A 24,392-nucleotide genomic window follows, 5' to 3' on the forward strand; every position below is an offset into this window, starting at 1 on the left:
CTACAAAATTGGATTCTCTAATTATATATAAGTTATACTTGATCTAGTTGTTGGAAAATGTTCATACAGTTACTCACTACCTATCTATATTATCCATCAATAATGAGTGGCACAATTAAACCACCTGCAAGAGCCCAGGATTTAGCAACAATAATGGCTTTTATTCCAAGGTAATTCATAAGTCCTACAACTAATGCACCCTATTTATTTCTCTATTTCTTGTATATTATTCATCATTTCATCAATTACTTAACTAATCTGAATCAAGTTTAATATCGATTAATCGACTATTTCTAACACACTAACACTAATATTTTTAAAATATTTATAAGAAAAACTTTAGGATACGATCTACATCATTTCTTATTAAATTTTCGCTGATTGCTTTGCAAGTTTGTGGTCGATAAAAAATTGTACAACCATTTGCACGGGCTAAGACTTGATGTATCTCCCTTAAATCCTTATAAATTGTTATATCCCCAAAACAACTACTAAACAACAACTACTACTACTACCACTCAGTTTTGCACATTGATTTAATACAAAAAATAGTTCACTAAAATGAAATTAAATACCTGAATATGTCATGTAAAAGAGGAATAGAAAATGTAGGATGCAAGCATTATTAATAATGAAAAGCTGTCAAGATTTACTGAAAATTATGCAATTAATAGTTTAATACAACCATCTTATGTAGCTTTAGAGTAGACGAGGACCAATGCTAGAATACAAATATAGGCGATAAAACAACAATGATCCGTGCCTTTTCACTGTTCTCCTTAAGAAGTGCATACATCGATTTGAACACTAAAAGGATGGAATCACAAACAAATTACCAAATGACGATATCAATACAAGTGTGTCAGAAGGCAATAGGCAAAAAATGCCTTGTATATTTCCAAAAACCTGAATTTAAAGGAAAGAGCAAGAATCATAGTTAAGCACCCCGAATAGAGGGTACAGTCTTTCTGTCAATGGCATGGTGTTTAAACTACCTACATACTATGTCAGTGAGATCCAACTAGCTTGGAACGATTATTTCATGCCATACTACAGTATATCCAGCTCACAGCTTACAACTTATTTCATATATTTTTTGTTTACACTCACACCTTTGATTCCCTCATTTACTGCTGTTGTACTTCGAGGTCTCTATTGGATGTGAAATCTATGAGACTAAATGCCGGCTGCAATAAATAAATAAAAAGGAGTTTAACTACTCCACTTGCCCACTTAATGATGCTTCCTCGTCCTCGGCATCCAATTCTTGTTCCACGCCTTTGACCTGTAAATGCAGCAAGCAGCATTAAAAAAAATGTTTATCAAATATAATATAAATAAATTATTAATATTAAGGGGAAGAATATTGTAACAACCAAATTGTGTTACTACCAAGTTACTATCAATCAATCTCACCGTTAGATCGATTATGTTGATCGAACGGTTATATTTATTTACATCTTTGTATGATCATGATTTTCCAAATTTAATACTTTATATTTATTTTCACCTTTGTATGGTTATGATTTTCCATATTTAATGCTTTCACTTTAAATATGGGGAATCATAACCATACAAAGATGAAAATAAATATAACCGTTGGATCAACATAATCAATCTAACGGTGAGATGGATTGGTAGTAACATGGTAACTTGGTTGTTACAATATCCTTCTCCTAATATTAATTGGAATCCATTCAATTAACGCTGCTTTGAATAAACATTCAATAATTAATACATAGAAGCTAAAAGATACTAAATTCAATGACACACTGTCGGTGAAAACCTTGATATGCATGATCCCTGTAATAGGTATTTATAGTCCAAATACCACAGGTTAGATGTAATCATGTAAACAACCACATTTAAGTAATTCAATGGTGTACAACTAGCAAATCTTGCACAGTTAATTGGTACCCTAGCATTATCCCTGTATAACTGTATTATGCACTCAAGATTAATTTAAGAATATGCGTAGAAAAGGCTCACTTCCAAGGCTGAAGTAAGATAATGTTCAAGATTTCAATCAACTCTTTTACCATATTATGGTAAAAAAAACAACGCATTGATTTCATCACAAAAAGATATTGCCAAACTTGTTACCTCAGGTACATAATGCATCAGCATATTTTCGATGCCTGATTTCAGAGTCACCGATGAACTTGGGCAGCCACTACATGCTCCTTGCATTTTAAGTTTCACTATTCCAGAATCCCTGGAGAAAACCACAACATAAAAAGCAACTCAAAAAAAAAGTCATTCTATAATGTTTATATATACTATTTCTTAAGGTTTCATGGAAGTGGTTCAAAACCAAAATAACAAAAAACTAAAAAGAACTTACGGGTCAAAACCTCGATATTCAATATCCCCACCATCATCTTGCACAGCTGGTCTAATACGAGTCTCTAACAATTCCTTGATCATCGCAACTGTTTCGGAATCATCCTGCATGGAAGCACGTACACTTACCATTTAGTTTGGGCCTCTCAAATGCAGTGGAGGGGAAATTCTTATGTACTCCATGATTAAGACAAATCTCATACTCCCGGGGACATGGATCATTACAAGTCTAAAAAAATGTTTAGGAGAAATCTAACAGAATGAATTTAGGAGACACAAGGGAATGCTCAAGGTCCGTTCATACCAACTCCATATTTGAGAAATTATTCCCATCTAATGGACAATAAAATCAGATTGAAACAAAACACCTATTAAATAACAAAAGCAAAACAGAGATAAAAGGCTTATAAACGAGTTGGAAGAATTCTACTATATTTTTTTTTTTTATCCCCTAGCCTAGGTATGCATAGTTAACATTTGAGATAAAAGGCAAGACTAGAAGCATAAAACCAAGTTAACTTGAATTAATCTTGTAGCTTGAAACAAAGAGAAAACATATAATAAAAATGCGAATATTAAAAAAGAGAAAAGCATGACATAAGAACCGAGTTACTTGGTGAATTGCAGTATCCATTGCAGATGCAGCTTGAGAGTCTAAAAAGAGTGGCTGACCGGAAGAGTAGAAGTCCATAATCGCTGCAAAGATTTCAGGTTTGAGGAATTCCCAAGCAGAATCTTCAGATTTTGTAACAGTGACGAAATCGGATCCAAAGAAAACACGAGTAACTCCTGAGCAGAACAATTAGATCTAAATTAAGAATAAATAAAAAAATCCGAAAAACAAGTAAGAATACAAAATGAATTGAAAGATGCAAACCATCAATTGCAAAGAGTGATTTAGCGAGTGGAGAATTCATCGCAGAACGAGGATTGGGGAAATCGGCGCTTCCAACTTCCATAACAGGCTTCCCAGGATAAAACATCAGAGACGAAGGATTCGGTGTTGACTGCGTTTGGATAAACATACTCCTCCTTTGCCCTATCCCTATCCCTATTCCTATTCCTATTCCTGTTCCTGTCCATTGAAATGAAAAGGCGGAGGAAGAGAAAGCACTGTGGTTGCGATGGAGAAACGACGCCGTTGCGCCCACGCGGACAGGAATTAACGCGCCGCCATTACGCGCCTTGGCTCCTTGGAATGGAATGCGTAGACGTCTTGCCAATCGCGCAACACTAACTCTCGTCATTCCCAAACCCATTCGATCAACCTAGCTTGTTCTTCATCTTAGTGTTATGCCAAGCCCCCTGCTTCGTAGCCAATCATTAAACGACACCTGGATTAAAAAAAATTAAACCGACAATATATACACATTACAATGCGTCAATGCCTTGATTTGACCAGATGATATTAAATAAACTCCATTTATGTTACTATTTGAGTCTTAATTTGTTTATTCTGAATTCATAAAATTATATTAAGGCCTCCTTTTGATGGATATAATAGGATGAGAATGAATATGATAAAGGAAATGATATAGGTTTAATAACTTTGATATGCATTAAATAAGTATTTCAATAGAATAATATTATTTTATCGGGAATGTGAGACGAAACATATAATGTATGAAATGATGATATAAAGAAAAAGATTATACTTATTATTATTTTAATCTTATTACTCTTACTGTTAATTTGGCTATTGTTGCATCAATTTAAAACTAATGATAGTTAATTTTTCTCTTTTCATCTGTTGATTTTAAATTTATCCAACGACAACCAAATAGATAATAAGAATAGTAAGACTAAAATGATAATAAATATAACTACCCCGATATAAAAAGATAAAAACACCGCCTCTTAATACAATTTTATATATTTTTTAAATTTAATTTTTACTTATTTACACATTAGTTCTTATTTTAAATTATTAAATTCTTATAAATGTCATAATTTTAAATAAAATATATTAAATACATGTATAACTTGCAATTTTTTTAAAATAAAAGAATTATATTATTATAAAAAATTAAAAAAAAAACTAAATTGATTGAAAATATTGATGGTCGGTGAATAATGACGATGGCTGGTGGTGGCAGTTCTAGGAGTTAGTGGTAATCGGCGGTGTTGACAGCACCGACAATGGCCGGTGACAGTTGCGATAACTGACTAATAAGGATGGTAACGACGGTGGCCAGTGATGGCGATGAAGGTTGGTACTAGTGGTAGGGGATAGCGATGACCCAAGGTGGTGGCGATGACAACAATAATGGTGGTGGTGGTTGGTGTTTTAGTGGCAAGTAGGGGTGGTTACTAGAAGTGGTAGTGGGAGTGATGCTGATGTGACTGGTGGCAATTGTGCTTGATGGTAATGGTTTCGGTGGCAATAATGGTTAATGTCATAATTGTGGAGATGGTTGGTGGGAGTGGTGGCAGCGCCAACGGTGACAAGTGGCAACTATGGGGACTGATTAGTGGTGATTGGGTGATTGGTGTCTAAAGGTAGCTCGTGACAATGCTGGTGGCAGATGGCGATGGTGGTCGTTGGTTAATGGATGATAGTAGGTGATAGAGGTGGCTAATTGCCGACGATATTGGCAATGACAAATGGTCGATGGCAAGGGACTCTCACATATCCAACAAAGTTCGTAGAAGAAGAGCATAGGCAATATTTATCTTGAAACAATTTCGCTATCTTGTCCATTTATAATTTGAGTCTTAATTAGAATAACTTATCCTGCTATGAACAAGATAAAATGAGCTAACAGGATAGGTTTATTATACCTATTAGTTTCCCAAATAATGAATGAAAACAGTATATGGATAGTCTATCATATCTTGACCACCAACCAAACCCTCATTCTCCATTAGAGATGTAAATAATTCAGATGATTCAGAATTTCTTTATTGCATTTCTTTTAAAGCAAAAAGTTATTTTTAAGTTGAAGTTAAAAATAAAAGTTTATTAAATAAAATTAAAAATTGGATGTGGTTATATAATTTTTTTGAAAAGTTATTTTAAAACTTAATTAAAAAAATATTTAGTAAAACATTATTTGTAAACTCTTTTATAATTGAAATTATTCTAAAGTATTTTAAAAATCTCTATTAATTAGATAAACACAAATATGAAAAGAAATAAGAGACAAATATTTTAAAAATAAAATTTTTAAAGGAAAATCGTGTGAAGTGTATTTAGTGCCTTTTGGATCCTTTTTTTTAAGCTGCAAACTACTTACAAGCAGAAGCTAAGTCAAACAGATTTTTAGAAAATTTCTTATAATGAAAAACTCTCTTTTTTAAAACGAAGAAAAAAGCTAAAAGCCAAAAGCTCCTAAGAGCTTTTTTTTAAGCTCTTACCAAATTTTTTTGAATTGTGTGTTTTTTTTTAAAAGAAAAGCTATAGAGATAGAGATAAAGAGAGTTTTCTTGAAATATGTGCTTTTAAGCTAAATTTTTTGGATTTGGATCAACTCATGTGAAAAGTGATCATGTAATCATATTATTTGACCACAACCATTCATTTAAAAATCATATATTTTTTTTCTCTTATCTCATCATTAATAAGTCGTCACTTGTGAGGTGACTATATTAACACACTCTCTTTAGTGTAGGACCAAGTTAAAGATCCTAGTAACCTTCATGTGACTGCTGAGATTTGAGACTAGTTTTACAAAGACGAAAATTAATTCCATGGTCCCCCTCTCTCTTTCTTCTTCCTCTCTCCTCCTTCTTCCTCTCTCCTCCCCTCTCTTTCTGGCGGTGCATTGGTCCGGGAGCACTACATATTTGCTCTACAAAGACGGGAATATCATTTCTAATCATATTCAATGCGGGGGGAATACTTGTGTACATTGGTAAGCTAAATCATGAACCAAAGCTAGCAAGAATTATCTTACTTTCCAAGAACCTTCCTTAAATTTACGTCATTTGTAAGGGGAGGGATTTTTTCATTCTAGTATAAGACTACAAGTCTTACTCTCATCTCAGTTGGTCATTGATTTTCGTCTATCTAATAGTTGTTATTTATTGAATTCTATCAATTAATAATTATTAATTTAAATAAATAATAGTCGTTAGATTGATTTATGAGATGGAAAGAAAAAATTTCAAATCTTACATTTAAGTCAAAAGATACCTCCCCAATCTGTAATATACAAACTCCCCGGGAATATGTTTAAGATAGTACTAGTTAGTTGCCTTTTTCTGCTTGTGGGTCATTGCCCTCCTTTTTCATATATATATATATATATATATATATATATATATATATATATGACAGAAATAACTTTTACAATCTTAACCATTGATTTTTGCATATCTAACGTTTATAAGTAATAATTAATTAATGAGAATAATGTAATTAATTACAGTCGTTTGATAGACGAAAATCAACGATTAAGATTGAGTGTAAGAGTAACACTTGAGTAAGTTGATCTTGTCTCTCTCTATATAGAGAGAGAACAGATAGAGGTAGGATACTTTGACACCTCATCTGAGAGTCATTAGATCAAAAAAAATCAACGACTCTGATCTGTAAGCATGTTACACCATTTATCTTTTTTGATCTAACGACTCTCGGATGAGATGTCAAACTTCAAATTTGACAATAGTGTCAAAGGATCCTACCTCATATATATATATACACATACATATACATATATATATATATATATATATATATATATATGTATATATATATATATATGTATATGTATGTGTATATATATATATATAAGGGCAAGATATTCTTACACCGGTGTAAGAGTTAAAAATCTTACACTCAATCAACCATTGATTCACTTGTATCCAATGACTGACATTACTAAAAAATGAGAGCCCTTAAATATAAGTGAGACCAACGAATAAAATTAAGAGTGTAAATTACACTAGTGTAAAAAGACCCTGACCCATATATATATAAAGGCACATTAATTATGTATCTCAAGGAATAATATGAGTATTTTATGTATACTCCTAAATTTTGATTTGAGAACCGTTGGAGAATTATATAAAAAATAATAATATTTATATACTAAATGACTTTTTTTATTAAAAATAAGATATTATGTTTATTTTTTTTTTATGTCTATTTTATTTATTTTTATCTATACCGATAGACCATAATCTCAACTAAAAGATATTTATAATGATCAACTACCAATTTTATTATCATTGTATCAAAGTCAAATCAACAAACAACGATAACAAGATTGGTGATAAGAAACAATAAATAAAAAATAATAGTAAGTATACTCCCTCAAATCTCAATATCTAATCCTTTATTATTAGATTCATTAAAATCAAATCACATTAAATTAATTCTAAAATGAAAGTTTGTATAAATAATATTAAATTAAAGATGAATCAATTCCAGTGACTTTTAATTAAGTGAATTAATAACAGAGTAAAATAAAGATGAATTAAATTTAATTTAATAAAACGGAAAGAGCATTAACGTGTTTCAAGTTTCAACAATAGGTGAAAAGGCTGGAACTTCAGCAACAGGTTTCAAAAATATCGGCTAGAATGAAATTAGCTTGCAATTTGTCCCCTTAATAATAAGATTTAGGTCAAGCTGGTACCAAACCGCACTAAGTTACAAATTAAACAATCCCTATCATATTGCCACGAAAGAACCCATGAAAAGATACAAATGATAGAATTTTCTTCTTCCAATGTTATTTTTCTGCATTCAATATTCCATTATTTACCTTAATGTCTGCATCAATTTGCTCATTAACACCGTATATTCAAATTAATGACGATTGGTTGAATAGTCAGTTGTTAGCAGGAAACTCGAGAACCAATAGCATCGCTCCACTGTATTCATTCAAACACACCCTCATTTATTTATCGGTTGAACTTATTAGACAAATGATAAATTTCTTGGCGCGGACCCAATCCCCCTTACTGAAGTCCCAACAAAATTTATTTGTTCAGCAACCTTCATTTCATAATTCCTTCCTCTACAATCATGCTTTTACATCCATTACTTCATTTCCGCCATTTCAATTGGCTTAAGCTAAAGCTAAGCATTAAGGGAAGACCATTTAAAGATGACTATTATTATATGATCTAATCTAATTCTTCAGGTAAAAAGCTGCAAACATAAATTCCATCATCCTTCAGCATTCAGCAGGAAACTTTTATCATTGTATATTAGATTGGGGAGAAATCAAAATCTTTTTCTCTTCACTCGCGAAATGTCATCAAAACTTTCATCACTCCAAACCTGTCCCCCATGTCTGAAATTCTCTTCCTGCTCATCCATATTTCTTGTTCTTCTAGGTGGACCATTTCCTGGCCGGCCCTTCATCCGTCTGTCAATGTCCCTTTCCCTCAAGTTGTTACCTCTTTCATGAAAATCTGAATCATCAGGACAGAATCTATAATGTCTGGGTCCATCTTCTGCATTAAGGTGAAAATTCTCACCAACATTAGCATTATAAGGAGGCCTGAAAGAACGTACAGGTCCTCGTCTCTCACCAAACCTTCTCCTCTCCTCACCATTTCCTTCACCACTAAGCTCAAGTAACCTACCAGAATGCATAGGCCCCCCAAAGTATTCATCATCATTATCAGCACGGTCTCGGGGATCTACAACATCAAATCTCCTGTTTCTGATTAAAATTCGACCAGATGGGCTCCTAGTGGAAATGACAGACCTTGGATGGCCATGGTCCCTTGCAGAATCAATGTCCCTTATATCATTAGAAGGTCGTGACATAAATGAAGGGGAGCCATGCCTCCTCACCACTCTCTCCCCAGGGAAAACAGGGCGATCAGGGGATCTCATTCTGTCCACCCTGTATAATGGTGATCTTCTGTGTGTCAATTCTGGATGTCCACCAAAACAGTCTGGTGATCTTCTTCTTGGTGATCTTCTCCTTGGGGATGACCATGGACCAGGTGAGCGACTCCTGGATCTGATGGGGGACTTTGATCGAATTCGAGGAAGACCCCTTCTCTGAATGGAAGAAAAATTCCTAGTCCCTCTTGGAAAACGACCATCCAGTCCCTCAAATGGTTGGGGGCGTGGAAACATAGAATCTAGAGTATCCTCACGGAAACCTCTCATAAATTTCTCACCGTGCCTCATTCCAACCAACTCTGGACCATCAACTCCAATACATCTATTTGGACTAATGGTTCTTGGATTTCTATGACCCATTTGGATGCCATCTCTTCCTCCCGGTGACCGTCTCCTTGGTGCAATATATGAGCCATCATTCAAGGGCTTTCGGCCTAACCGACCATTACCAACATATGAGCCATCAAGTGTAACATTATTGTACTCCAGATCAGTATCAGCAATAGAAGATGGATATTTAGGCCTGGGACCACGAAACTGATTTGGACCATTATAAAACTCACCTGAAAATTCACGGTCAGATTCCCAATCACCACGGAGTGTGTCTAACCGACTATTAACTCTTCCTCTACCTCGCACAAAATTCATTCTAGAATTTCTAGGAGACATATCTTGATGTCTTTCTCTTGAAAATTTGTGAGGACCATCAATGTAAACTTCATCTCTGAAAATTAAAACAGGAAGAAAAAGAGACTTAGGGGGAAAAGAAAAGAAAACACTCAATCAAGAAGGGAGAAATATTATAGGAATAAAAAGTATACCTTCCTCTCTGTAATTTGTCGACATCAAATGTGTCCGGCAATACATCTCTTCCAGCTCGTGAGGACAACGGCCTGCCTGAAATGGGCCTGGTTTTACTAGGGGATGAAGAACTGGCAGCTCGGGACAGATCTATGATTCTCCCTTGATTTCCGCCATTACTAAAATCTTTGGTTGCATCATCAGTATTTGCAGATAGTTCCATCTTTGGCAAATCTAAGTCAGCTTGTTTAACCATGTCAGTTGTTTTGACAACTTCATCTGGACACTGAACAACATCTACCCCATGGCTTCCATTAGTGGCTTGGTCGGAGAGTGATTCTGTCTCCAGCGCTTTAGAGACATTTTTTCTTTCGGAAAGATCTACTGGTTTCCTTTGCAAGACATAATTAACCGGTCTCTTCCCATCTGCGGCAATGTTAGATTTTTCATCACCCAATGATTCTTGCAGGCACACATTTTTATCAACGACCTTACCAGCCCTCTCGTGCATTTCAATGTCCATATCATCTTCACCATTATCTATTTCAGCGGGGACTACAGTCTTATTTTCATTTTCCACATCATGAGATGAAGTGGAACAATCACCATTCACCACTCCTTTCTCCATCTGTTTATTTTCATAATTACTACAGACCGGATGATCTACTTCTCTTACCTCACATATCATGTCATCAGCTGTGGAAGGCTCCAGTGGTTCTCGAACCTCACCATCTTCATAATCATCATCTTCAATATATTGTTCAGTATCCACAGCAACAGTTACAGCATGATTGTCATCTGAATCGAAATCAGAATCGTATGAATCATCCTCCAACATATCAGCTGATAAGGTTATCTTTTCTTCATCACTTACACAGCCTTCGCCACTGTCTCGCGGATCAGATGGAGGCTCATTCATGAGTTTCAATCTGCAGCTCTCCTGATCAGCAGCTTTTCCTTCCTCAGTTATTATAGAAGAATCTTTCATGACAGAATCACTCAATTCAGTACCATTATCAACCATAGGTATAGCAACAGTTTCTAGAGGTACCTGCTCAGTACTTGAACAATCTTCATGACATACTTTCTCAGCATTGACTCCTTCTGTATGAGCACAATTTTCAACTATATTTTCACTGGTAGTTAACTCTGCTGTACACATAGGTTTCACTGGATGGCAAGCTGCCTCTGCAGAAATTTGCGTTGCCAAAGTAACCGGCATTGCCGTGGCAGAAGAATAATTATCTGACCCTCGTGGCAACTCTTTAATCAACTGATCCGTTTTATTCTCTGCTGTATTGGATCTTTCCTGGTTACCCTCATGACCTGGTTCAGATTTAATGAACGCAGGATCAGCTAATTTTAGATTGCTAACATTTGATGACCTAGAAGTGTTGACATTCGAATTCAGAACCAATTCTTGTTTAACAGCAACACTATCTACTGAACCCACAGGACAGGTATTAGCTTTCTTCAAATCCTTTTTCAAGTTCTCATCGAATGGTTCTGGTTTTACCAACCTAAAACTAGAAGTGTTCACATCACCAGCAGTAGCTACTATACTTGACAAGCTTGTAGTGGGAATAGAACTGCCGGAATGTAACTTATCAGATAATCTAGGAGGCTCCTCAACATATTTCTGAAGATATGATGCAAGAGTGAGATTCTGTGGGTCAACACTTCTATATTGCTGACCAAACAGTCCAGACGAAACAGTGAAAGCTTTCTTTTGACTCTCTTCGCATGTTTGCTTTATAGACACAACACCTGTTGATGGCGCCATCCCAGTTGAGCACATGAACTGCTTTTCATCACGTGAATTACTAGTAATTTTAGGCCCAGCAATAGAAGTTTTAACTGAACCAGCAGCAGTCCCAGGTTCTTCCCATGCATCCATTGTAGTATTCAGATCCCAGTTTGCCCTGTTAGAATGAACATGCGTTGTAACGCTACTAGTTTTAGCATCAGTATTTAAACTGTGAGTGTTACACTCTTCCTTGCTTAAAGATAATTCCAATGAGACAGGTTCCACTTTCTCTGTTTTTGGGTGACTTAAATCAATTTCCGGACTTGCAACAGCTGCAAACAAGGGCTCCTTTAAGCTTAAGAATAAACTAGCACTTTCTGGAACTACAGGACTCTCTTGTTTTCTTATATCTTGGACACTTTGTTTGCTCACATCTGCTCCAATGCTAAGTGCAAGACCTTCCTTTGCAGCCAACAAGAGTTCAGGATTCCCCTTAATCATTTGGGATCCCAATTTGTTATCGTTACCTTCATTGAGTATCACCTTCTCTTTGCTATCCATGACATCCAAAGTACATGATTGAGTTCCCAGACTTGGATCCTCAAGTTTGGGCACAAGGAAGCAAGAGTTGCCTTGCACCAAGTTAGCATCCGTAGCATCAGAACTTGCTTTCCTTTCTTCAAATACAGGATTTCCATTAGTATCAGATAAGCCCGAAGAACTGGTGGAAAGAGTTGAACCCTGTGATGTGTTTGAATGTTCCTTTTCCAAGGCATCACTTTCTTCCAGAGGTGATGCCTCTTCCAAAGGAGATGAAGAAGCTGGAAGTAAGGGGAACCTTCTTTTCTTGATTGGTGCACCTGCAGTACTAGTATTCGATAGGGTTGATCCTTGAGAAGTGCTTGAATTTTCTTTTCGTTGTAACTCGGTTTCTTCAGCGAGTGAACATGGTTCTTCAGAGGGAGGTGAAGAAGGCAGAATCAAAGGGAACCTTCTTTTCTTGATTGGCACACCTGCAATTAAACGACTAAACTGCCCAGCAAACGGTTTTACCCCAGTCTGTCAATAGAAGATCAAGTAATCAATATCCAAAAAAGAACAAATTGGCATGGTTCTCTAATCGTAGTTAGCTGTAAATCAGAAAGGAAATAAACACCTCTTCATGTCCTGAAACAGGCATGATTCCAAAGTTCGCTAAAAATCTCACGAGTCAAAATCCTTCTTTCAAACTTCAGTTATTATGATTCAATAGCAAATCCTCAATAAAATTATTGAAGTAAGGCTAAAAAACTCTGCACTGAATTAAGCATTGGTAGACATATCTATCTTCCACATAGCTTTGACCATCCAAGTAAAGACAATTTTAGCCTTAGTCTCACTTCGAGGATAAAGACAGGATTGAAGTAGCCGAAAACCTGCAAAACAAAGCATAAAGCTAAAATATCACAAACTCGCTTGAACTGGTGATTGTTGAACAATCGAAGTCAAAACAAGCATCCCCGTGAATCTACCAATTTCCCTCTGAAAATTAGATTAGATCGAAAACTAACTGACCACAACAAACTCCCAGATCGTTTCTTCATAATACTTGGAAATTATCTCAAAACATGCAGAGTACAACCAGAACACAAATCCAAACAAAATATTAAACTTATTACCAACAAAAAAATCCACCGAAAAACGATCAACAAAGCCAGAATTCACCCAACAAAGTTAATCAAAAGTTGGAAAACGATCTGCTGCATGGTATCGTTGATATTCATCATATCAAGCAGAAACCCCACACAGAACCTCTTTCTACTGCAAAACCAACAACAACAACAAAACACGAACCTAGAAAACCCGTCCACTAGGGCAAATAAGATGAACGAAAGGGTCTGAGAATCAAAAAACGTAGACCCAGAAAAACCACCCAGGAAGAATCAGATCTACACCTATTAACAAAAGGGGCAAAATAAAAGGCGGAAAGTAAGTAGTAGGGCAAGACATCACCGAAATAAATACCCAGAATTGCAGGCTGCGTAAAAGCCAAGCACGCTAATAAAAATTTCAGAAAAAATCAGATCTTGGCGAAGAAAAAGAAGGCGATGAAGACGAAGACGAAAACAAAGGAGATACCTGATAAGAAAATCAAGGTTGTGGGCAAAAGGAAAAGGGGGGGAATAAGGGGTTTTGGGTCAAGCTCCGCGCAACTTCCACGAAACGAAAGTGGGGAACAACGAAAGAGCGAGAAAGAGATAAAAAGGAATCTCTTTCTCTCTCACACACTCTCTCTCTCTCTCTACCTCTCTCTATCAATTGTTTATGAGTCTCTAGAGGGAAAAAACTAGGGTTTGCGTTTTTATGCTGATTTTATTGACTTCGCGATATCGGAACCTTATCTTCGCTATTATATATTCTATTCCACCGACGTGACGCATCAACTAACACACCGCCACGTGTCCTTCTAACTAACGTGGCCTTTTCTCGACCGTGGATTACTTATCTTTGAATATGACCCGTTGGATGGAAAGTGATGACTTTTGTTTAGGTTCTTCCCCCATTCATTGCACTGGACTTTCGTGTCGCCTTCCTAATACCTAATTTTCTTATCGCTTTCATTTAAAAATTGTTTATTTATTTTTTTCAACCATATAATGGACTACTAATAAAATAATAATGCTGAATTGCAAGTTGCCACGATACGATATTATAAAAACTTTCAATGGACGACTAATGTATTCCATTATTGAATTTTAATTATTCAACTTCCACCGGTCACGAATTTTACGATTAAAGCGTGATAAATCGGGAGGTCCGATTTTGCCTTATAAAAAGTCATGTAGTTTTTCCTGTTGTATATGAGTCATGTAGTTTTTATTTTTTTTTAGTATAATGTTAGGAATTGCTTTAGCAAGAAGAAAGAGCGAGGTATATGTTCTTTGACATAGATAAACTAAATTGATAAGGCATTAATGGGTTCGGTATAAGTTCCAACTGGCTCATTAATTTTGCCCATTAAGTTAAAGAAACTTCGCCCATTAATTTAAATTTTAAAATTTATCATATTTTTAATTTAAAATTTTCAATATTTTTAAAAATCCGATTTAAAATACAAAAACAAATTTAGGTTAACTTGTGAGTAAAAATTGAACTCCAACAAATTGAAAATAATTTGAGGACAAAAAATGGAACAGACGTGAAATATCTTGGAAGATGATATTTTAAATTTGTTTTAAAATTAATTGATGATCAGGTTTTTCGCGGTAATATTTTTTTAGTAATATGTTGATTTAAATGGAATTATTTGCTTATTTTCGCATTTTAAATATTATTTGATAAGTATTCAACTATCTTTATATTCATCTTTAATTTTGAAATTTTCATTATCTTAGGATATTTTTTTGAAATTATTATGATTTGTATTCAGTTAGAATCTCTACTTATATTGAAGAGATTTATTTTTTATTTAATTAGTCAATTTCTCTCAAGATGTTTTTCTATCTTAATAATTTATTCCTTGTTTAGTTTAGTTTATTTTGAAATTTGATTCTGATTTTGTGTGATAAGTTTTAATCGCAAATCGGAGGGATTTGTCTATCGATATTAAAAAAAAATAACGAAATTATTAGAATTATTATGTGCCCCGATCAATTGACTTATCAAATAAAATTTTATCACCATTTGTTACATAAGATTATTCCTCATTGGTAAGAGTCACTTTTCCAATCCTAAATTTAAACATAGAAATGATTATCAGATTCATTAATTCATTAACAAATCTCATTATTCAACACAATATTCGCATCACAAATTATTTAACTACCACGTAAACTTTTTAACACCGTGATAAAAAAAATGAAAATGAAAATGGAATAAGAATAAAGAATAAAATGCGTTAGGCTGTCAATGCTGCCACGCTAAAGATCAACGAGTTAATAAAATAAAATAAAACACAGAGAGAGCCAGCCTTTTGCTTGAAGAAACCTAAAGATGCTTTCAGCTGTTTCTGAATATTTTATACGTAAAATTAGAATCACTCGATCTCAGCCAAAATATCTGGATTAAGTAGTGAATATCGCCACATGACGAATAAATCTTTATGCTATTATTGTACCAAAGATTCAGTACATCTCATCAATAAAAATATTATATGTTAGTTAAAGTTTTATTTTCTCTGCTAAATTTTTTCTCTCTCCTATAATATGTAATGCTTTCATTAATAGGATACACTGAATCTTGATGCAACAGTAACACCAAAAATTTATTCCCACAATCACGATTTTAAAGTCATAACAATGGGAATATGCTAATAAAATGTTAACTAGCTTGCGAATATTCCTTCTCAGCCTTAGGAGGATCAAAAGCTTTTTATTCCGCGTCCTCGTTAGAATTATATGGTCCACTTTTTTTTTTTTTTTTTTTGATAACAATATGGTCCACTTTTTGTTTGTGGGGAACAAAGACTACTCTTATAATGGAATTCAAATGATAGAAGGGACAAACATTTATCACGGGTATTGAGTACCAATATGATTAATCTGACTTTTATAGGAGTGAAGAATATATTTTGATAAAAAATTATAAAATTATTGATTAAAAATTTAGTAGTTTAAATTGTAATGAGACATGTATTTATTTATTACAAATCATAAATTTCTTAAAATTTATTATTTAAAATTTTCAATTAACAAATATTAATTTATACTTTTTTATCACTCTTTCATTTGGAATTAATAATTTAGCTACAGTGGTTGATCACACTTGATTTTTAAATTTAAAATTAATATACTAATAACAGAATTAGTTGTTAGTTTGGAAAGTGAAAATTACAAGTTGAATTACTGCAAGGGAAGGTGAATTAATTACATGACTAATTATTTAAGATAAATAAATAAATCATAAATGTGTCTTTAACTAATTAACTTGCTATGCCACTAACAAATGACGGCACATGCAAATCTTTTTAAAGAGCTGCACAACTTCCGCTCTTACGATAATTAAGGCACATGCGGTGTCAAAACCACACAAAATTAAACAAACAAACAAAATTACGGTGAAGTGATAAATTCATTTTATATTTTAAATTTTGGCTCACTGACTCATTTGATGCAAATTATTATGCTTTTTATCAAATTGATGTAAAATTGAAATATTTTTATAAAATAATTTGGAGTCTCAAAACGGGTTGACACAACACAAATATAACACGAAATTTTATTCGAATCTTCGAGACGAATACGACACAAAACTTTTACGGATTACATGAAATGACTCGAATAACAAGCAAAATAGGGATTAAAATGGTAATTGACCAAAAAATTTTAAAAAAATGAGTTGAAATTTTAAAAAAATAAGATAGTAATAATAAATAATAATTTAAAAATGAAGGTATATCATCATAAACGCGGAAGCGCATCGTACCGATGCGATGAGGAATGAAAAACACCGCTTTGATTACCTGAGATGAAGCAGCGAGCGTGACAGTTTCTTCTCCTCCTCAAGCCTCACGATCTGTAGCAACGCACCACGAACGGTCGCAATTCCGCTTTACGGTTGATCTTCCACGCTATAACTCAAGGGGATCAGTGAGTCGTGAGGGCAACCGTTCAGATGATGAACGTCTGCCTCTTTGTGTTTCTGATGTATGTAACCCTAGGAGGCACTAGAGAGAAAAAAGAGTTTATATACTCTGCTCAATCCAAGACTAACCCTAAGTTTCATGGGTTGAAATTAGTTTTTGGGTTCACTCTCACTAAAGCTATTGGGCTCAAGTGAAAAGAGCATATTAAACCCAACAAAATATGGGTTGACACGGATTTAACAAGCGACACAAATTTGAAGGCTATATGGGTGAAAGAAGCTGAGCAACAAAGTGCCAATGGACAAAGCTAAAAAAGAAAGATGCAAGGCGGACACTCGTTCATTCAAGTCTTGTAGTGCAAATCCACAAAGGTAAAATAGAAAGATGCAAGGTGGACATTCGTTCCTTCAAGTCTTGTACACATGGGTGTAGATTCAGATCTGGAAAAGCATGAGACGAGCAACTAGGCCTTAGGAATCACATTCTTGGTGTTTGATGCTCCAAGAAGGTACCTTATGAAGAAAATAACCAACCTTTGTATGCCATTTTCGTTTTTCTGTGAAGTCAGAGCCTTGAAGACTGTTTGTGAGCTCCAAGAGCAGCTTTTGTTTCTGTTTTGAAGCCTTGGGTATGTCCCTTCACCTTAACTTGAGTTTTATGCTTAAAGAATCTTGGGATACACCACCCCAAAAGTTAGCTCAAAAGGTGAGAGTGCCCAAGACCTTATAAAGGCCACATTAGTTGCACATTGGGCTTGAAGAGTGGACAATGCAATAGGCCCAGCCTACCTGTGCTAAGAAACGCCACAAGAGAAAGTGGGCGGCGGCGAGACTCTGATACCATGTAAAGAACTTTTTGGGATACATCACCCCAAAACTAACTCAAATGGTGGGAGTGCCCAAGACCTTATAAACTCCACATTAGTTGCACATATAACCAATGTGAGATTATATAGGTCAACACGTGATCTTATGGTAGTGACCATAAGATTGCGAGTTCGATTCTCTCGGCTCCCCACTTTTCAAGTGGAATTAAAATAAAAAGCACAATAAAAAATTGGGCCTGTACAATTCCACGCTTCTAGCCTAAAAGGCTCTTGCGTGAAGGAGCGTGTTGAGATATATAGTCTCACATTGAAGCTAGCTTTTGAAGTGGTGTATCCCCATGTTCTTTACAGATACCACACAAATTTTATGCGGGTCATTTTTTGCAACACGAATACGATACTATTTTTTTTATGGATCAACCCAAATATGAATTTTCATGTTATATTACGAGTCGACCTGCGTGTCATGATCTATTTTAACACCGTTAACAATAAAAATAAAAAAGGATACAAAGGCGTACTCGATTTGCGTGTGATCGAATAAGCGGCTCTCACATAATGTACTATATGATACATATGGGGTTTAAATGGTGCAAGACTTGCATCCTAGGCGCAACTTGAAGTGCATATTTCGTATGCGTCATGTTATATTTTGCTTTTCTTTCATTACAGTAAAATATGTCAGGAATTGCATCAAAACGATAAAAAGCCCAAAATAAGTACATATATGATATATGAATCAAATATTTCCACATTGAGCTTCTTCATTCCGTAACTCTTGTTTACAAACTCATCAGTAACTTTATTAAAAACTAAATTAATTTGTCTATTTTACCCTTTTCAGAATAAGAAAAAAAATGTGAACAACAAAAGTAAAAAAAATTAAATATGTTAAAAACTTACAACATTTACATAAAAGACTAAAAAATGAATATAGAAAAATAAATAAATATGTTTAGATAAAATAGAATGATGATAAAAAAAAAAATAAGACCAAATACGTTTGAAACTTACACACTAACAAAAAATATTAAAAGTAAAAAAATGAAAATAGTCTGAATAAAAAATAGGCTAAAGAAAAAATAAAATTAAAATGTGTAAGAATTTAAAACATTGAGTTCTTTTCTTCTATTTATTTTTTGTCTTGTTTTTTCTTCTATTTGTTTAAACAGTTATACAAAAAGACTAGAAGTACACAAATTAAAATTAAAAAAATAGACCAAAAATATCTAAATAGAAAAAATATTACTGATTTTTTTTTGTCTTATTTTTTCTTTTACTTGCTTTTTTTGTATTCAATCTGTTTTCTTCTTTTTGATTTAGACTATTTTTTTTTTTTTTTTACTTTTAGACTTTTATATTACTGTTGTTAGTTTTCAACATATTTGATCTTTTTTTTTCTATTTTTTTTGTTCTTAATCTATTTTCTTCTTTTTTATTTACACATATTTATTTTTTTCTTCCATTATTATTTTTTTCTTTTACTTTTAGTCTTTTATGTAAGTATTGTAAGTTTCCAATATTGTTTGTCTTATTTTTTCCATTTTTTGTCATCAGTCTCTTCTCTATTTTTCTAAGTAGTCTAAAATAGACAGATTAGTTAAGTTTCTAACGGTGTTAAGGATATGTTTAGATGGAAAAAAAACTAGGGAAAAGTGTTTGTCATTTTAAATGACATAACACTTTGTCCTTTTAAGAGAGAGACAGATACAGGAAAAAAAATTATTTAAATTTTAAATTAAAAAAAACCACCCACTTTCTCTCTCCTATGATTTTTATTTTTTTGTGTCTATCTCTCTCCTGAAATGACATAACTTATATCATTTAAAATGATAAACACCAAACCCAAAAAACTATAGGAAATAAATGATTAAAAATATAAAATATAGGATTTGATGTTTGTCATTTTAAATGACATAAGTTATGTCATTTTATGAGAGAGATAGACACAGGGAATATAAATTATGGGGGGAGAAAGTTGATGGTTTTTTAATATAAATTTTAAATAAAAAATATTATTTTGTGTATATCTCTTTCTTAAAATGACATAACTTTATGTCATTTAAAATGACAAATATTTTTTTCAAAAATACAAGAGATTCAAAACAAAATCATGGAAATTTTTTGAACTTTTACCTAAAATTTCACTAGCTCACGTTATGTACATTAGTCATCTCATAACTTTTGTACTTATTCCTTATTTTATTGAAGTAATACATGGTTGGCTACCATAATATTATTTGAAATTACTCTATCCGTAATGAAACGCCTTGATTATTGTCTCCTGTGGTTGTAGCCGCTGAAGAACTTTAGCCATTACTCTTTCTTTTCTAGATAAACCTAAGGTGTTTTCTTAGGTGGTGTTTGGTTGGTGGGTTTTTGAAGAAATTCTATGTAAATGAAGATAGCATTTTGAAAATCATGTGTTTGGTTCATGAAGAAATCACTGAAATCCCAGGCATTTACGATATATATGATTTTCAATTTTCTGCCCTTTTACTAGGTTTCTGTATTGTGCAGAAAGCATTCTACAAGGTGGGTTTTTCAAAGAAACACGGCTAAATGAAATCCAAAGACAGCCTTTGTCCCTTTTTTAACATATGGACGTTGGCAGCAAGATTTTTTGTCATTTTTTAAAAATAAGGATATTTTTGTAATATCACATATTTTTTCCATCAATATTTTACCAAAAACCAAATATAGATTTTACAAAAGTACTTAATTTTTTCAGTAAATTTTTTTCCTATGAAACAACTTTTTTTACATTTTCCTATCAAACTCATTTTCTAACCATTTCCTTACTAGTCACATTTTCCTATCATTCATAAAAATTTCTCCTCAACCAAACGTCATGCGAGTTAATTCTATTTGAGTGGAGAACATTCGTATTACGGTGACCAACTCTTTCAAAAATAATTTTTTATATTCACAATAAACTGAACCCATGACTTTGTAAGGCACACGGCGTTGGTTACGGTTTGAATTTGACGTATTAGTTATGGCAAGCATGTAAAGCCAAGATTAGTTGAATCAAATCAATGCTGCCAAATCTTTTGGACCAAAAGTTTAGATTTTTTCATGAATACAGCAGAGCACGATTCATCGGAAAAAATAAAACATCCCAAGAAATTGGAGTCATAATAATGAGCCAATAGTTGTAGCCCCGATGGTCATTTGCTTCTTGCATCCACGACTAATGTATTTTATCAATTAAAAATAGAAACCAATAGCTTAAACTAGAAAATAGCAACCTTATTTCAGTTTTATAGTAACGTATAATAAAAATAAGAGTAAATACCTTTTTAAGTCCCTAACCAAAAAATACGATCCCTACTTTAGTCTTTTACAAAAAAAAGGTACTCGTCTGGTCCTTAAGAAATGTAAAATTGACCCATTTAGTTGAAATCGTGGTCCCTCACAAATTCAAAAAAGATCCAAATTAGTCCCCTCAAAAGGATTAAAATGGGTCCACTTTGAATTTTTTAGGGACCAGACGGATATTTTTTTTAAGAGACAGTGGGGACCGTATTTTTTTGTTAGGGACTTAAAATGATATTTACCCTAAAAATAAAATGACATGAAAATTAATGATATAGTTTAGCAAAAGGATTTAATATAAGAAAAAATGTGTGTCATTTTAAAGGATGTAAAGTTGTGTCATTTTAAGTAAGAGAAAGAGATAAACAAAGAGAGAGAGAATGAACAAAAAAAAAGTTGTGGGTCCCACCTATTTGTGAGAGTGAAATGATATAAATTGTGTCATTTAAAATGACAAACATTTTTTCCTTTAATATAATATAGGGAAACTTCAAAAACATATAAGTTTTCTCTAGAATCATTTACCTCCTTCGTGAAATTTTGAAATTATTTATACCTTTACTTAAAATTTCTATATCACTTACCTTCCTAACTTAATTTTTCATCCAAAAATAAAGTTAACGAAGTTAAATTTTTTTAAAAATATCTTAGCTACCCTTAAAATAAAACAGGAAAAATACAACATAGAGTAACCCTTGATATCTTGTGGCTGCAACTTGCGTCGCCTTGTCTTCATCTGAAGCATCGTAGCCTTCTTCTTTATCTCTACAGAGGAAGAGAGAACGCAAAGCACAACACTATACAGAGGAGAAAAATTTGTAAGTGTTTTTGTGTTGAATTTTGTAGATCTGGGTGCGTATCTCTCTTTTGTCTAAAGCTTTGTGGTTATGTGATTTTTGTCTTTTGTGTTTATGTTTTTGATGACCATTTTACCTTATTCCCTCCAAACGCCAACTCTCGCACAATATAGCTCACCCTTTTATGTTGAACTAGATCATATTTTTGTTATTTTTCGTGGTCAATGCTTATTTTAGATGGGGAATGTTACTCTCATTTTACATGAGAGTAGCTCTCTCATGTTACAGAGAGAAATCATGTGGGACCTATCATTAAAACATAAAAAAGAAAAAAAGTGGGTGGAATTTTTGATGTGAGACAATATGAGATAACTGCTTCATGTAAAATGAGAGTAATATTTTCCATTTTAGATTTTGGGTATTATTTTCTTTTTTGTGTTAAATCAATGGTTATTTCCAAGTTGAAATTTTTTGAGGTTACTCTTGTTAAATTATTGTTTTTGGTATATTTTATTTGTGTAATTTTTATTTTTATTTTGATTTTTGATTTTTTTTCTTGATACCCTTTGATGGAATTTAGATAGTGAAGTACAGAGTTGATAACCGTTAATTGAAAAATATATATTGTTTGGTATGCAGGTTGCAATGGATGACTATGATATAAGTCTTCCATCATCACCTCACGTGGATGAAGGGGTTTTATCCATGGTATTCAACTCTCATCATTCATTGTATCTCTTTCATTTTTTACATGTGTAGATTAGAAATCTTTTATATAAACACCCACAATGTTAGTTTCTTGTTTTTTTGTTTGTTTTGCAGACAGTTTTGATATTTTTTTAGAAAAATTAACTGTTAACTTTAGTTTCGTGGAGGTTAAAATTAAATAATATAAATATTTTTAATGATTTAAAAAAAATATCCATGTATTTTTATGCGTATTATACTACGAAGAATGTTATATTTATAACATTTTTTATTCATAACCTCTTGTAACTAAATCTTAATGGTTAATTTTTGTCAATTTGATGGTTATAATTTATTGATAATTAATAATTAATTAATAAATATGATCCAATAAATTATAATAATCAGATTATTGAAAATTAATGGATAATATTTGATTATAAGAAATTGTAAAAAAAATTTATAAATATAATATCCTCTTATAACAACAAAACTAATACAGCGATAAGTCTGAAAAATAATTAGAAATATTTAAAACATCATAATGAAGAATATGACATAAGCAGCAATCATGTCGTAAATACGAGGGACATTGACTGATTGACATTGTTAGAAAACTTGGTTGGCCGTCCGATCCAATCCAATCCGCTGGCCAGGCATAGAAGAAACACAGATCTCCCTATCTATAGTATATATTTTTCAAACAAATATATTTAATAATTTCTATGTGACATAATAAATGAAATCTTGACTATATATTTTTTCTCATAATTAATATATTGAATAATGGTAATACGACTAATGATATTTGTGGAACAGTGATCATTTTGTCACTGTTGACAAAAAAAATTATCAGACTGTCACGCTAACAGTAAATTTTGTCAAAATATCACGTGGCATATTTCGCTACACTGTGTAGCGAAATATGTGTGCAAATAATTTGCTACACAGTGTAGCGAAATATGTCACATGATATTTTGACAAAATTTACTGTTTGCATGACAGTTTGGTAATTTTTTTTGTCAACGGTAACACACTTTGGTCCCTGTTTCGATATTTGTTCTGTTCAGGCTCTGCCCAACCAACTTTTATAGTTTCCAAGTAAAACGATTATTACTTCACACATGAAACATATAACTCTCTATTACACGTACTTTCCTGTATTATTAAAGAAAAATATTTATGCAGATAAGTTATCTGCATTTACTTTTAAAATGACATTATTTTGAAATTAAAATGTTAAAAATTTATAATTATAAATACTATAATAATCATGAAATAAATTAAAATTACAAAAATACTAGAATTTCTGCTCCAAAATAACATCGTATTGGACTTATTGCAGATAACTTATCTACTATTCCGGCAGAAAAAGAGAATCCGTATTATTTTTGTCCAACAGTTGTCATAGGCTCTGCTACTAATGTTTTTCGCTAAATTTAATTTGTTGAGTATATATCTAACTACAAAGACCATCCCTACTTTGTTAAATCTTACAA

The 24,392-nt window shown here is 33.0% G+C and overlaps 2 protein-coding genes across 5 annotated transcripts; both read right to left on the bottom strand.

The window, feature by feature from the left end:
- Positions 1 to 736: 736 nt before the first annotated feature.
- LOC133314751 (nifU-like protein 4, mitochondrial) lies at positions 737 to 3,592 on the bottom strand. Its single transcript, XM_061516275.1, has 5 exons — positions 3,221 to 3,592; positions 2,957 to 3,132; positions 2,345 to 2,448; positions 2,104 to 2,215; positions 737 to 1,285 (listed from the first exon to the last, which is right to left on the bottom strand). Exons 1-5 carry the CDS (start codon positions 3,588 to 3,590, stop codon positions 1,217 to 1,219), a joined length of 831 nt encoding a protein of 276 aa, XP_061372259.1. The 5' UTR covers positions 3,591 to 3,592; the 3' UTR covers positions 737 to 1,216.
- Positions 3,593 to 8,092: 4,500 nt separating this feature from the next.
- Positions 8,093 to 14,026, bottom strand: LOC133314723 (uncharacterized). 4 transcript variants are annotated; one of them, XM_061516234.1, is made up of 4 exons: positions 13,821 to 14,026; positions 12,859 to 13,117; positions 9,976 to 12,761; positions 8,093 to 9,878 (listed from the first exon to the last, which is right to left on the bottom strand). In XM_061516234.1, exons 2-4 carry the CDS (start codon positions 12,880 to 12,882, stop codon positions 8,519 to 8,521), a joined length of 4,170 nt encoding a protein of 1,389 aa, XP_061372218.1. In that variant the 5' UTR covers positions 12,883 to 13,117; positions 13,821 to 14,026; the 3' UTR covers positions 8,093 to 8,518. The 4 variants fall into 4 exon arrangements, with proteins under 4 accessions (XP_061372218.1, XP_061372219.1, XP_061372220.1 ...); XM_061516235.1 differs by lacking the exon at positions 13,821 to 14,026 and adding an exon at positions 13,536 to 13,796; XM_061516236.1 differs by lacking the exon at positions 13,821 to 14,026 and adding an exon at positions 13,695 to 13,787.
- Between the last annotated feature and the right edge of the window lie 10,366 nt (positions 14,027 to 24,392).

This window comes from Gastrolobium bilobum, unplaced genomic scaffold (genome assembly GCF_033153095.1).
Source record: "Gastrolobium bilobum isolate Gb01-03AN ecotype WA unplaced genomic scaffold, APGP_CSIRO_Gbil_v1 utg14977, whole genome shotgun sequence".
Classification (NCBI taxonomy): domain Eukaryota; kingdom Viridiplantae; phylum Streptophyta; class Magnoliopsida; order Fabales; family Fabaceae; genus Gastrolobium; species Gastrolobium bilobum.

Bases quoted from the DNA above. Each gene is read 5' to 3' on its own strand.
- LOC133314751 (XM_061516275.1), bottom strand. From the start codon at position 3,590: ATGACGAGAGTTAGTGTTGCGCGATTGGCAAGACGTCTACGCATTCCA. The intron at 3,133-3,220 runs GTTTGCATCTTT...TGTTCTGCTCAG, and splicing joins ATCACTCTTTGCAATTGATG to GAGTTACTCGTGTTTTCTTT. The intron at 2,216-2,344 runs GTAAGTTCTTTT...GGTTTTCTCCAG, and splicing joins GAATATCGAGGTTTTGACCC to GGATTCTGGAATAGTGAAAC.
- LOC133314723 (XM_061516234.1), bottom strand. From the start codon at position 12,882: ATGCCTGTTTCAGGACATGAAGAG. The intron at 12,762-12,858 runs GTGTTTATTTCC...TTCTATTGACAG, and splicing joins CTGTTTCAGGACATGAAGAG to ACTGGGGTAAAACCGTTTGC. The intron at 9,879-9,975 runs GTATACTTTTTA...TTTAATTTTCAG, and splicing joins GACAAATTACAGAGAGGAAG to AGATGAAGTTTACATTGATG.